Genomic DNA, 16117 nt, shown 5'->3' on the forward strand with positions numbered 1-16117 from the left:
AGACATTTCTTATAAGGAACTAACTTCATTTAAACTGTACGGTACAATATCAAGCCACAGACATCAAGGAGACCTTTAAAAGTCAGCGCTTCTATCACAGTCCCTCAGCCTGTCTTCTATCTCCTATTCATTGAATTTGTAAACACGCTGTTCTCTGGTATAGCCATAAGGAATAAGGAGTCCTTCTGTACCCCTGGAGAGATAGGATGGTATCTCTCTCTCTCTCTCTCTCTCTCTCTCTTGCTCTCTCTCTCTCTGTTGTTCCTTCCCATCAGGCTAAGGGCCGTCCTTTTGCATACAAGTCCCACAGCAGGGCTTTAACTAGTCCACCCTGCAATCAGCAGTGCCGGAGTCCGTGAGGGCCTATTTGTTTCTGAAGCTCTCTCAGAAAAAAAAAAAAACCCAGCATATCCATTTAAACATTCACACAGGCAGGAATTAGCATTACTCCATTCACACAGTATAACCTCACATTCTCCTATTTACGGAGCACAGAGCTCGAAATACCAGAGTCACAAAAGCTCCCATTATACAAACACTGCCGAGCGACCGCTGTGGCGCTGAATGCTTGTCTGTAACATTTGGATGAAACGTTGGACTAAAAATGCTTGTTACTGGTCAAACACCGCAGCCTGACGTCCGGCTGTGTTGGAAGGTTTAATGTTTAATGGTGTCGGTGAGCGTGGGAGGTTTGGAATGCACAACGGAGGTTTTGATAGCGCTGGAGTGCAGAGCGCGTGGGGGCATTGGACAGTGATGGTCTAAGGCGCGTATGAGTGAGTGAGTGTGTGTGTGTGTGTGTGTGTGTGTGTGTGTGTGTGCGCGTGTGTGAAGAGAAGCTCCACAGCAGGTGCGAACCTCACCTGGGGCCTCGATCAGCTGTTTGTAGACTCCCAGAAAAGCCGACTCGGCTTCCTTGCTGCGCTGGCTCAGAGCAACCACCTGAAACACAGACATGATGTCATCCACCTGGGCCACACTCAGGGACCAATAAGCAAGTGGCGACACACTTTCCACCGCTGATGCCACCGCTCTCCTGAGAAATCTACAAATCTCTTATAACACTGTCATTTCACAGCCAGACAAAAAAACAAACAAACAAACAAACAAAAAAACAAAAACAAAATAAACATGGGCATCAAATACTGCACATCCGTAAATACGTGAAGATACATAAATTAAAATCAATTCCCATTATGTGTATATTTTTGAGTGTTGCCCGTTCTGCCTTCACGTTCACAAAAAAACCCTTCGGAAAAACCAGAAGCACGGACATGAACAGCATTGCATAAGGCGACCAGCGGTCAGTGCTGCCGGACTTTTCCTCCAGACCCGCCGGTAAAGTCTGGTTAGCGTCAGCACTGCAGTGTGACCCCTGCTATTCTGCTCACGGCAGGTGATGCAAACCAATTAAGGATTCATTAGAAGACAGCAGAAAAACAGAATGAGAAGCCACCTGGCCCTATGAAGAGGGCACCTGGGCCTGTGGAGATGTGGTTTGGAGTTCCTCAGACCACACAATACACCCTTATCGCTATCAACTCACTGTAGACACACATACACACACATACACACACACACTCACAGACACGTAACACAGTCCACACTTTGGTGAGATGATGTCATCTCACCCAAGTTGTAAAGACCATCAACTAGCCATTAAAATCTACATGTCAATATCACTATGATGGGATGTTTAATATACACGCATCTTTATTTGAGGGTCAGACATGACATGTGACGACGATGATTTGGAATGTTTTTCCTTTTTAAAAGTGCAGACGTAGCTCCTGCGAACTGAACAATTTCAATCAGGACGCGCATTCGCCGTACGCGTTCGCAAAAGCATTTTAGGAACGCGCTGCGTAAGAGCGTCTCGGCGAATTCAGTGACCTAAATTCTGTCGAGAAAAATCTGAAAAGTTTACAGCTATTACCGGTGTGTTGGGATAGTGAAGCCTCCCGACCTCCCAACGCTCACGGCGCATCATTCACATCAGCGCCAACATTCTTCCACACCGTTATATATAAATCACAGACATTAACGCGATGATATTCCTGCGCCAAGAGTTTGAGAAGTTTGGGGAAAAAAAAGGAAAAAGAAGATAAATTAGACTTTTCAAAAAAAAAAACAAAAAAAACAGAAGAGAAGAGTGATTGAAGACTAAATGAAAGGTGACTGTGGAAAATGTAGTGAGCTTTCAATTTGCTGTAAAATGTTTCGAGTGTGTCTACCCCCCCCCCCCGCCCCCCCAACACCCCCGACCCCTCCCTGTGAGAGACATAATGACAACATCATGTTTAAAGATATACCTTAAGGATCAAGTCAGGCTCTACCATGTCTCTTGTTCTAAGCTGCCTCGCAGAGTTCATGTAAAATGGAGAGGCACTAGACCAATCGATACAGATACAATAGTCTCCAGCTCTCCCTGTCTGAAAGCAATAGTGTTTCTCTCTTCTTTTTTTTTTTTTCTCCTAGCTTTTTTTTTTCTCTCGTTCGCCTCTCTATCACACGTTTTTTTTTTTTTTTTTCAGGACATGGATGTTGAGTTGCTTCATCAGCACAGCGCAACTGCACACAAAGAACAAAAGCCCTGTAAATGTGTGTGTGTGTGTGTGTGTGTGTGTGTGGCACGCACCTGTGTGTGTGTGTGTGTGTGTGGCAGGCACCTGTGTGTGTGTGTGTGTGTGTGTGTGTACATGTGTGTAAGAGAAATGTACATTTTGGCGAGTCAGCAACTTCACCATTTGATTGGTATAATTAGCTATTTTGTCCTAAAACAGAAACATGAAGCAAAATGGAGAGGACTAATTCCACTTTCTCAGTGCTCATACCAAAATGGAATCATCGTAAAACAGATTAGGACGTAACAAAACTAAATGAAAAATCCTTCACATCCATCTCAGGCAAGAGACTAAAGCTTTTGACCCTGTTATATTAAAGCCTGGACCTCAGAGACTCCAGCAAGTCTTATCATCCTTATCAACCCCTCTTCATCATCATCATCATCAAGAACATCATCATTCTCATTTACTCCTGTAAGTAGTGCAGCTGTCAGATGTGAGGGTGTGTAAACCAGAGGACCATACAGATGTGCGTACGTGTGTGTGTGTGTGTGTGTCTGTGTGTCTGTGTGTGTGTAAACCAGAGGACCATACAGATGTGCGTATGTGTGTGTGTGTGTGTGTGTGTGTGTGTGTGTGTGTGTAAACCAGAGGACCATACAGATGTGCGTACGTGTGTGTGTAAGCCAGAGGACCATACAGGTGTGTGTGTGTGTGTGTGTGTGTGTGTGTGTGTGTGTGTGTGTGTGTGTGTAAACCAGAGGACCATACAGATGTGCGTACATGTGTGTGTGTGTGTGTTTAAACCAGAGGACCACACAGATGTGTGTGTGTGTGTGTGTGTGTGTGTGTGTGTGTGTGTGTGTGTGTGTGTGTAAACCAGAGAACCATACAGATGTGCGTGTGTGTGAGGCAGAGGAGCGTGCAGATGTGAGGGAAGAGCTGGGTGAACTCCAGTGTTCTCTGTTTTAGACTGACACAAGCCTCTCAGAACCTTCCATCATCCCCTAACAAGAGAACACACAGATTACCTTCACAATCACACCATTAACCTGTCTACGCTTAGCGGACCAGACATCAATCACACGCACGCAAACACACATACACACACACGCCTGCGCACACACGCATACACACACATATACACACACACTTAGTATGCAGATGCTCCTGCATGCTCCTTCCTCAGTGTATCTCAGAGATGGCGTGAATAACCCAAACTGAGCAGCAATCACCGTTAATCTCCCTGTGGTCTTAATCCACCACTAGCCTCCAAACATCTGGGATTATTATCTCAAGACCAACAGACCGGGCAGTTTACAGATTACGGAGGAGAAACATCACGTGTGAACCTGACTCCTGTATAACTGATCCTGCTTCCGTCAGTAAACCACCCAACTCTATTAGGTGCAAGCCTTTTACAGAGAGATTCAGGAAAATACAAGATTTAGCCAACTCTGCCTGTTTTTGCTTACGTGTGTGTGCGTGTGCATGTATGTGTTTACGTGCGTGAGTGCGTATGTATATGTGTGTGTGTGTGTGTGTATGTGTGTGTGTGTGAGTGTGAGTGTGCATAAGTATACACATATACATATACATGTGTGTGTGTGTGTGTGTGTGTGTGTGTGTGTGTGTGTGTGTGAACACAGACAAGCGAACATGTATCCGGGAGCATGCATGTGTATATTTCCATACGGCTGAGTAACTCTGCGTGTATACTGTGTGTACACTTGTGAGTATGCACTGATGCATAGGCACACCTACATGGCTGTATAGTAGCATGCGAAAGGCCCGTGTGTGGAGGTTGAGAAATAGAGGGAAAAATCAATCATGGGATCTTGATTGGGAAAGAGCGTGCGTGTGAGAGACAGAGAGCACGAGATAGAGAGACAGAGAAGAACGAGAAGCTCCCCCACAAAAAGTAGCAATTAGCAATTACACACTCATCAATTATAATTACCACAACTGGTGATTATGCAATTATCAGTCTGCATCACCATCATTTTTTTTTTCTTTTTTTTGTGTGTGTAGCCTCACATTTGGGCATTTGTGGTTAGAGGGTGGACTGGAAACAGGGTTACATTGTGTAGGCAGTGGCCAGTGCCTGTTAATGATGCGTGTGTGTGTGTGTGTGTGTGTGTGTGTGAATGAGCCTGTTGTCATATGGATAGTATCTGGATGTGTGAGACATTCTACACACAGAGTGATATACTCTCTCTCTCTCAGTCTTTCTCTCTCTCTGTTTCGACTGTAGACGTGCAGACACGTAAATATTACTACACACAGTTATATTCTCCGCCACAAAGCACCAAGTTCAGTATATTTCTGTACAAATGATTGCACATGGACACACACACAAACACACACGCACACAGTCAACACCTACTTCACTGTATCAACATCCATTTGGACACAAATACACTAGATATTCCTCTTCTCGAAACACTACTCAACTAGCAAGAGCACAAAGTACCCCACAGGCAAAGTCATAGAATCACTCCTCTGTGTTCATCCAATTCCCTGTGGTTGTGTACAATGTGAGTGTATAATATTAAGATCCTATCTCCATGTGATCACTCTAACAGCATCCGCCGAGTGAACCGCTTCTGTCACAACAACATAAGTTTGATTGATGCTTTTGCAGGTGGAACAACAAAGGGACAAATGAATCAGAGATAGATCTGGATGCCAAACGCCACTACTCCGACCTATTGTAACCTTTTGACTGTTTGCTTTTCCTGCAGTCATCCTGAGTTTGTGCTAGAGAGAGAGAGAGAGAGGGGGGGGGGGGGGGGGGGTGAGAGAGAGGGATGATGAACTAGTGCAGAGTGAGTGATGGGTTAGTGAGGAAGGGAGGGGAGTAGACATGCACACACACGCGCGCGTACACACACACACACACACACACACGCTTCCACACAAACACACACGCACACACAGGCACAGGCGCGCGCGCACACGCGTACACACACACACAAACGCTTCCACACAAACACACACGCGTGCACATGCACGCACACACACACATACGCACACAGTCTAGTGCACTTTGCACATACAAACACCCTGAGACAACTCTGACTTCAGCTCTGGTATTTGGTTGGAGATAAGGGCACATCACATACACTCTCAGTCACGCAGTCACTCACACACAGGCACAACAATGGATAAAAGGGAAGGAGAGACATCAAACACAAAGATAGATAGATAGATAGATAGATAGATAGATAGATAGATAGATAGATAGATAGATAGATAGATAGATAGATAGCTAGATAGATAGATAGATAGAGAGGAGAGGCATGGGGAGGGAGGGAGAGAGAGAGAGAGAAGAGGGAGAGAGAGGGAGGGAGAGAGAGAGAGAGAAGAGGGCAATGAGGAGAGTTTAGAGACAGAGAAAGAGGGAGAGAGAGAATTAGTTTAGTGAGAGAGATAGAGGGAGAGAGAGGGAGAGAGAGGGAGAGAGAGAGAGAAAGAGCCACGCACTGGGTTTCGGTGCAGTGAGCGTGTTTGAAGTGGATTTTATTCTGGGCGACACTCCGTGCTGTGTGCGGCTGCTGTCTCAGAGGCACAGGCAAAATGAGCAGTCAGAGACCTGACACACATCCAGTCCCTGCGTCAATTCCAATCACCAGTCCCTGTCAGTCACCCGAGCCTCCGCGACTCCTCCTCGCCCCGCAGCCCTCCGCCCAGCTGGGCACACACAGGGCAAAGCACCAGCACTCACCCCAAAGCATCCATCTGGACCCAGACAAAAAAAAAAAAAAAAAACCTGACTCACTATCCTAGTACCATTCACTTCCAGTCAGTCTAACTGCCCTCTAACCACACAGTGCCTCTCAGACAAACTGCATTAAAACATACAATGTCTATCAGTCTAACTGCCCTTAAACACGATAGTCTAACCACCACTGGCAGCTAACCGCTAGCTGTAAACCATACAAAACCCATCAGTCTATCCAGTGTAACTAGTCATTTACAGAGTACCTCAAACAGGCTTCTGGCTATCCAGTGCCTACCAGGCTCACTGCTATGTAGCTATACAAGAGTCTACCAGAGTTTTCATAGCACAGTGGTCTATAATCCATTAGGTTTTGAATCGCAAACTTTACCTCCCTAAAAAACCAGCAGGTGCGCCACACAGCTGACCTGAATGTAAGCTAACGTGACCGGACTCTGACTAGGGGACTGGAGTCATAAGATAATGATGTTCTTTCTAAACAGAGCTTCACGCCGAGGGCCCAGAATAGAAACGGGGCACGGTTCCAAAAAAGGCACAGGGCTGCGTCTGTGTGATATCCCCAGCACAGTGCACTGTGAGTGGGGGGGTGGGGGTGACACCATGAGAGACCGAAGAGGGACCCCCAGAACATCCAACCGGAGATGGTAATCCCGGATAAACTGGTACTGAGCTGGCAGAATGAGATCGACGGCGCGCCATCAAAGGTAAAAAACCCCGATCAAAGCTCTTCTTTTCTCTGCCCTTTTGTTATCTACCGATGACCCTGGACACACCAAAAGAAAAAAAAAAAAACCCACCCCAAAACACAACTGCCTGTGTAAAGCAGCACCCTCATAAATCCAAAGTCTAAACCTTCACCTAGTCTCTCAAAGTCCAGACAAAGATTTCAAACCAGAGATAAAGCGAAGCAAAAAGAGAAAAAATCTGGGGCTTTTATTTTACGTTTGTGTAGTTGAAAAGACGAGAGTTTTTCTTTCTTCCAGGCATCAGTTCCAGACATTTGAAGCGTTAAGTGACCTTAACGCTGGGAGAAAACTTGAGTCTGTACAAAAGAGGGAATACATCTATGGTTACTCAAGGTAAAGCAGAAAAGGAGAGGAGAAGTGAAGGCAGAAAGACGCACGCAGCGAGTTCAGGAAAAATTGTAATCTAAGCTGGTGATAGAAACGACAGAAAACAGGTAGAGAGAAAAGAGCGAGGAAACAGAAGGAAGGTAAGAAAAGTGAGAAAGAATGAACGTGTGAGAACTACTGAAATGGAGCGATTCAGTCGATGTGTGGGTAGACAAAACTAAAAAGAAAAAAAAAAAAAAGTTTGAGACACGGAAAAAGAAAAGGAGAGATGACAGGAGGGAAGTTAGAGAGAGAAAAGGAAGGCGCGAGCATCAAAGAGCATATGGGGACTGCACAATCGATTCACAAACACGTAAAAGCGACTGGAGAACTGCACACGCACACACACACACACACACACACAAAAGTCTACGAAGACAGAACACTGTGAATATGCGAGACCACCGTGGCGTGAACTATCTCTCCGTGTATCGCACATCGGCCTTCATCCATTCTGGGTGCCCGAGTGCCAGTCAAGGTGAGGCAGTGCCGCGGAGAGAGCCAACGCCAGGGCCAGTGATGGATGGTCTCTCTCCCACCATGAACCCTTCTCTCTCTCACTGAGTTGGTGACTTTCCAGCAAGGCAATTATCATTGCAGAAGGCGTAATAGCCTAATTAATTACCAGTGTCAACGCTGCCTTTGTCTCTCTGTAACAGGACATCATGCCAACACCACATCCACTTAGAGGAAAAACCTCTGATGAACGAGGAGGCTCCAAAAAGCCACACATGATGCAGGGAACACAACCACACACACACGTACAAGTGAACGCGTGCCCCGAGAACCCCACGACACACAGGCTGATATTATTAACTTTTTTTTTTTCCACAAAGAGAATTTTTGAACAGGGCTTATAATGAGATTGAAAAAAAAAATGTCACAGGAAGGTTTTTGAGGATCTTGTCCATAAGTAAGACATCCAATTTCAGGCCTCGTATTCCTGTCCCTCAGCAAAGCTAAAACGATTTTATTTTGATGAGAGAGATCCCAGGATTGTACTCACTCTACCCTCTGTGTGTGTGTGAAATATTGGGTGTCAACAATGTCAGATTTTACCTTTTACATCCTGCCAGAAATACCAGTACGACAAGACAATGAGAAAAAGGAGAGAGAGAGAGAGAGAGAGAGAGAGCGGGAGAGAGAAATGAAATAGAGTGTGGCAGCGCAGAGGGAGAGCAGAACAGCACGGTGACTGATGGAGGCAGTAAGGCAGAGTTGGCACACACGCTTATTCTCATTCCCAGCTAAACACAGCGGCACATTTGAAAGAAACTTAATAAAACCGCATCCTTGAGAGAGGCAAAATGGGACCGTGTGCGTTTGTGTGTGAGAGTGTACTTGGATGTGTGTGTGTGTGTGTGTGTGTGTAATCCTCGCAGGGCCTCAGGCAGCAGGAGCTCACTGTAGAAAGCATTGACTCTAATAGGAGCCGTGGCTGGAGATACAGGCAGCTCCTGGTTCCTACTGCGTGGGGAGTTTTGTATAATTAATGACTGTTGATGTTTCCAGGTAGTCGCCAAGCAAATTCAGTCCAGACTGGCTGCCACGCGTTTGCCCGTCTCCACCCATAGCGGCACCGGAAAAGACAGCTTACATTACAGCCATAAACAAAGCAATTTTGTCTACTGTCCTCAGTCATTATCACATGGCGTTCAGGAGGCGACACTTTGAGTCACTTCAGAGAAGAGAAAAGAGAGGGGGAAAAAAAAACAAAAAAAAAACTTGCCACTGAAAAAAAAAAGCAAAAAAAAAAACACAAATCTGAAAGGTAGAGAGCTTTTCTGTGTCGACTATTCTATGGAGGCTCTTGGGTTGGATGTTAGTTAAGCTTCAGTGGGCATCAGACATCGATGGCAAGCCTGCATCTTCTCCACTGCCAAATAGCGGAGTCCTTTTTTAGAGCCGACAGTCACGTGAAGAAAAAGCGATTGTATCCATTTAAGCGGGCCCAAAGCGGGCCACCGACGGAGCGAGGGTATAAAAACTGTGGAGCCTGCTTGCTCGGATCTGCTCTATTACTGGGCCGTGTTCAATTAAACATTTAATACCACACCACCACCCCTTTTACCAGGGCCCAACTATTCTTTTACGACTCAATCCTCACCACTCATTATTAATTTGTAATAACCTTTAAGGCTTTCTGATGTCATACATATTTCAAAGAGAGATATCCTTCCCTTTCACAGCTCTGCTGTTAAGTCTTAGACCTGTCAAAAGACGAATCACCAGTCCTGTCTGCAGGTGAGCCATCAGCTTCTATAATTAGAGACTGGGTAAAGAACAAAGAGGGGTGGTAGCAGGGGGTTTGAGCATTTATATATCAGCCCTTTGATGGAGACAGGTTTATAATATAATGCGTGATTGTGTTATTATTATTGCAAATGGGTATGTGATTGTTAGCATTGTTAGCGTATGGGCAATAATTGTCGATACACGAGCAAGTATTGCCATTCGCATAAATATCTGCTCGGTTATATTTTGATTGTAATATAGTGTTTGCGCTGCTCAGTCTTAATGTACTGAACAGTGCTGTGAATGGGGTTATTATGAAATATGAGAGAGAGACCAGCGCTCATTTTTCATCTGTTATTTTTAGGCTATTTGATAATGTGCACATTGTTCACCTTTTGGCACGCTATTACATATGTCGTACATATCTGACAAGAGGGTCTGTTTAGATGGACATTTATGATTTAATCATTAGACAAAAACGTCTTAATGAATTTCTAAAATCTGTCTCCTGAGGTTTACGCTGTCTGTCTGGCTGATCATTCCAAGCACTTCAGCTCAAGTGAACGTAGCCGCTAAGCTAGTCTTTCTACAGTCATGCTAATCAGCACTGCAGTGGATGAGGTCCAAAGTGGTCCAAGGCAGCCGAGAAAGAGCAAAAGGGAACTCCATTACTCAGCCAGCAGGATGGCCAACACAAGGTTGTTCTGCAGTCCCCCCACCCCCCACGCTGCCCAACACCCCCCGTCTGGGATTTGCTCCATGCGTCCTGGCCACTGGCCCAAACTAGCCCAGTCTGCCCCGTGCGCCAACGCTGCTCTAAAAAGCAGCACCATAAATTCAGTCTGTTTGTTTAATGCCAAGCTGATGGACCTCTTCTGGCCTACCACTTTATATTGCATCATTGTAATGAGGCGTGTTCCTGCCTGAACCAGCCTGTTCCTCCACCGCTCCTATGAGGGGAAAAAAAAAAGAAAAAGAAACAAGTGCAAGGAGACGTAGTTTGTGTTTCAACAAAAGTCTGGGAAGGCACTTCAGAGGTGTTGAACTTTAGAGATATGTTAAACGCCGTCCCTGCGCCAGTTCGGTTTTCAGACAGCGGTGTTTTTATTTCTGTTTGACTGTTTACCATATCTACCTGTTTTCTTTTTGTGTTCTCTTAGCAGGGGGTAGAACTTGCTCTTTGTTTTCCTCGTCTACAATTACAACAGCACCTAGTTTACAGACTATATATAGACAGAAAGGAAGTCATTCTTGGTGGAAACATCGCTAACAGCAATTACAGAGGTTTTTATGTGAGCTTCACAAACTGATCTGGGATCAGTTGGTTTAGAAAACAAAACCCCCTGCTTCAATGAAGGGATGGTTCTGCACGGTTACGAGGCGAGAAAGAGGAGGAACCGTGACACATGTCCTGCACAGAGGCGTCAACGATTCAGGCAGGTTAAGATAAGATAGAACTTTGCTCATCCTGAAGGAAATTCTTGTGCCAGAGGTTGCTCAAAAAATTACAATAACATAAGAATAAAAAACAATAGAGTAATAAATGTGCCTAATAGAATAGCAATAAAAGTAAGATAAATTTAGTAAAAATAAGTAAACTAAAATAGAGAAGTAGAAAAGTAATATTGTACATGATCTTGAAAGCAGTATTGACAATGATATTGAAAAGTAATAAAAAGCAATTATTGCACATGATATTGAAAAGTAATGTTACACATTATATTGAGAAGTAATATTGCACATGATATTGAAGAGTAATATTGCAATGATGTTGAGAAAGTAATATTGCACATGATATTGATATTATTGTTCTCAGGGTCCGATGTTTCAGCTGTCCTTCCTGCTGAAGGGGGAGGAGTTATACAGATTGATGGCCACTGGTAGAAAAAACTTCCTGTGGCGTTCTGTGGTGCACCTCGGTGGCCTTAATCTACGGCCAAAGGAGCTCTGATATGACTCCAGTGTGTCATGCAGGGGATGAAATGCATTGTCCATAATACTGAGTAGTTTCCTCAGTATCCTCCGCTCTGACACCTCCACCGAAGACTCCAGTTCTACTCCCAGGACAGAGCCCGCTGTCTTGATGAGTTTGCTGAGTCTATTGGCATTGACTGCCTTCATCCTGCTTCCCCAGCACACTACAGCGTAGATGATGACGCTGGCCACCACCAAGTGATGGAACATCTGCAGCTTGGTTCTGTAGACATTGAAAGATCTGAGTCACCTGAGAAAGTACAGGCGGCTCTGACCTTCATTGTACGGAGCCTTTGTGTTTTTAGACCAGTCCATCTTATTGTCTATGTGGATGCCCAGGTACTTGTAGTCCTCAACAATGTCCACCTCTGCTTCCCTTATGCTGACCGGGTTTGGACGGGTCCTTCGCCTCCTAAAATCCACCACCAACTGCTTGGTCTATGTGATGTTGAGTTGCAAGTGATTTAGTTCGCATCACTCCACAAAACTGTCCACCACACTCTTGTACTCTGCCTCCTGTCCCCTTGCTGATACAACCCACAACGGCAGAGTCGTCCGAAAACTTCTGCAGGTGGCAGGACTGTGAGCAGTATCTGAAGTCTGAGGAGAAGAGTGTGAACAAAAAGGGAGACAGGACCGTCCCCTGAGGGCCCCCCCATGCTGCTTACTATTATGTAAGCTATGTTGCTCTGCAGCCTCACATACTGTGGCCACCCTGTGAGGTAGTTGGTGATCCAGACCACTAGTGGAGCACCCACATGCACATTCAGTAACTTAGTCCTGAGTGGGGTAGGTCGTACGCTGTTAAAAGCACTTGAAAAGTCGAGAAACATGACTCTCACATTGCTGCCAGCTTCATCCAGGTGAGTCCTGTTCAGCAGAAAGATGATGGCGTCTTCCACTCCAATGCGGGGCTGGTAGGCAAACTGCAGAGGGTCAAGTGATGGCTCAGCTAATGAATTGAGGTGCTTCAGGACCGCAGCTGAAGGGCTGAAAAACCCCGCACAGCTGAGAAGCACATCCTTTGGGCACTCCGGGGCTGAGGCCGTCAGGCCCTGAGGCCTTGCCTGGGCATAGTCTACTGAACACTCTTTAGTGATGGTAAAGAGTGTTCCTCCTTAGTGATGGTAATCGACCCTGGAGAGCTGTTAAAAAGCCCTGATGGGGGGGGGGGGGGGGGGGGGGGGGGCAAAGAGAGGGGTGTTGAGGTGAGTGGTGGTGAGAGGGAGCCAAGGGGGTGGGGGGTCATAGGAGAAGCTCAGGAGAGGGTGGGCAGACGCCACATCATCAAACCTTTTAAAATACAGATTTAACTCAATGGCCTCGTCCTGGTCTCCTTCCATCTCCTGGTCGGTCTTTTTTCCATGGCCAGTGGTGGTTCTCATGCCACTCCACACCTCCCTGTGATGTTCTTTTGCTGGAGTTTCCTCTTTAGCTTCCTCCTGTAACACTCCTTACCCTCTGTGATCTTTTCCCTCAGCTCTATCTGCACCTTCTTCATCTCCTCCTTGTCTCCACTCCTGAAGGCCGCCTTCCTCCTGATCAGTGATGCCTTGATATCCTTATTCACCCAGGGTTTATTGTTGGGGAAACAGCACACAGTCTTGGTGTGGATCACTTCTCCATGCAAAAATGTACATAATCTGTTATGCAGTCTGTGAGTCCATCTATGTCCTCCCCATGTGCATTGCAGAGAACATCCCAGTCTGTCACCTCAAAACAGCCCCGGAGAGTGTCCTCTGCTTCCTGTGACGCTCTCCAGACAGTTCTGGTGATCACTGGTTGCTGCCGGACTACAGGTTTATAGAGGGGCTTAAGGTAGACCAGGTTGTGATCTGATCTGCCTGGGGGAGGAAGAGTTTTGAAGCTGTATGCTTCCTTAACATTAGCATACAGCAGGCCTAGTGTTTTGTTTTCCCTAGTCTGCAGTCCACAAACTGTTTAAAAGTGGGCAGGGTCGTTGTCAAGGCGACATGGTTAAACTCCCCAGAGATCGGTATGAAGGCACTTGGGTGCAGTGTCTGTAGTCTCGTGGTCAGGGAGTTGATGACATTAGTCGCGGGGGGGGGGAAGTAAAAAACAGTCATAATGGCTTGGGAAAACTCTCTGGGTAAGTAATATAGATGGAGACTTACTGCTAACAGTTCAGTACCTGGATTGCACACATGTTCTTTCACTGTAATATGCCAAGGATTGCATTGTCTGTTATTCACGTAAATATCAACCCCCCCTCCTTTTCTCTTGCCGCTTTCGCTGCAACTCCTGTCTGTCCGCCCACACCGACTAGAAGCCGACAAAACTCACAAAAGAGTCCAGTATGTTGTCATGCAGCCATGTCTCCGTGAAGCACATAATAGAGCCCTCATGAAACACACTCTCGCTCTTTGTGAGTGACGTTAGCTTGTACATCTTGTTTGCCAACGATGTTACGTTCCCCATAACGAAAGAGGGAAGATATGGTTAGTATCTCCTCTTCCTTAACCATCGTCTCCTCCTGAATCTGCAGCCCCAGTATCTCCTCCTCAGCTCCTTGGGGATTTCAGGTCTCCCGCCGGCCTCGCCGCACTGTCGAAGGCTCATCAGCTGAGCCCTGTAGTAAACAATGGAGCCCTGGGTCTCCTCCGCCAGGACGGGGATCTGGCACGACAAAAGCACTCCAAAAGCGAGACAAACAAAAAGAACGTGCGAAGCCACATTGTTACTACTCTATCGCTTTACTTCTTTAGGAATCTAGAAAAAAAATAAATAAATATCGAAAACAGCGAAAAAGACACAAGATGACGAAGAGCAACTCTGGCAGGCTGCCACCCGGGACAGCGCCGAACGTTGGCGCACTTGGGACATTGGTGTTCTGCTAAGCTAGTCCTATCACCATCTCTAGATCTGTCTCATTAGAGCAAAACATCTCCTTAAGCTGTCTGACACTTTAGCTTTATTTAGAGCCAAGACAGGCTGTGTCTGTCTAGACATCATATTGAACATAACATGTTTAAAACTAATTCTCCTAAATTTTCCATTAGAGGTAACAAGGCAACATAAAGAGGCAACCCTGGTCCGACACAGTCCTGCACCGTGTCTCAGATTCCATCTTAAATTCAGAAGTACCATATACATTCCATACAAAAGGATGAGACAAGACTGTCTAGATAAAACAAGAATGCATTGCAAAAACAGCAAGGGAGAAAAATATGACTAATATGTTGTTTTTTGCTGTATGTGTGTAAGAATGTTTGTGCTGTGAGATTTTTCAGACACAGGTTGATTTAGCCAGGGAATAAGATGGCTGTCCTTCAAGCCAACTGGCCGGAATTGGTCTCAATATGAAATGTAATAAAACCACCATATAGTGGCAGGCGCTCTGTGCACCTCCAGTCATCCCTCACATCTCTCTGACTGGGTACACACACACACACACACACACACACACACACACACACACATATACACGCACACAAAAACATATCTGCCCAGTCAGGCACACTCCATCCAATCTCACAAGCTTGCACGCAAACGCACAAAAGTATACACGTGCACAGACCACCATAAAAATACAGATGTGCATTCAATATAGAGGAGCACATACACATAGACCTGAAAACAAATAGAAGATAAAAAAAAAAAAAAAACAGTCACCCAAGCAGATGTAAACACAGACAGTATATAACATACAAGCTACGACCCTAGCATGTGATTTCAGCCCAGTTCTTTACAGTGTCTGAAGCAATATCAAATCTCTTATCTGAGCTACCTGCTGAGGGCTGGCAAACCATTATTTTCATCCAGTGCCGCTCTGCTTTTAGAGGCTTCTCCATGACCAAGCCCACCGCCACCCCGCCTCTGGTCAATACCGTTCCCGGAAAGGGTGGGAACTTGACACTAATCTCTTGAGACCTAATTAAAAGGGTGACAATCACCATCACCACGGAAACCAAGAGTATGCATGGCTGCTACTTTAATGGAAGTCTTGTTTCCACCCTTGAGGCCGAAGGAGACGTTCCAGACAAAAAAAACCAAAACAAAACAAAACAAACAAACAAAAAGAACAGAAATGGATACACACAAAGATGTTCAAGCACAGGTACGTCTATGTAGGTCATGGATAGATAACTCTACAGATGAAAAGGAGAAGTCATTCTGAAGTTCTTTTTCTTGATGATGCGAGTGTTTGAATGTGAGATTCTAGTGTGTCCTCAGGTAAGGGGTTGACTTTAGGGAGAACAAATCTTTCCATTCCTGTGCCGTAGAATACCATGACTTAACTTACAGAGTGCATCACTCTGAATCTAAAAGAATAAAACATTCTACGCTGCTGCAAAGAATTCTCAGGGCTCTGGAGAAGACATCTGAAGCTAGCGGCTCTACTGTCCACACCCCAATGTAACATCTCAAACAAAAGCTGCTTTTTTTCTGGATCCTTCCATTTAAAGACTGTCTTCAGCCACTTTTCCCTCCTTTCTCTCGACCACACGTTAATTAGTAATGTGGTTAAT

The 16117-nt window shown here is 45.6% G+C and overlaps 1 protein-coding gene across 1 annotated transcript in view; it reads right to left on the reverse strand.

Annotated features, from left to right (window-relative positions):
• The window catches only part of cux2b (cut-like homeobox 2b), a 93423-nt gene that overhangs the window by 24319 nt on the left and 52987 nt on the right, over nt 1-16117 (reverse strand). Inside the window, exon 4 of the mRNA XM_030767779.1 lies at nt 864-942. Within this exon, the coding sequence (XP_030623639.1) occupies nt 864-942 (79 nt within the window). The remainder of the gene's footprint in view (nt 1-863; nt 943-16117) is intronic.

The sequence above is a fragment of the Chanos chanos genome, chromosome 1 (genome assembly GCF_902362185.1).
Source record: "Chanos chanos chromosome 1, fChaCha1.1, whole genome shotgun sequence".
Taxonomy (NCBI): domain Eukaryota; kingdom Metazoa; phylum Chordata; class Actinopteri; order Gonorynchiformes; family Chanidae; genus Chanos; species Chanos chanos.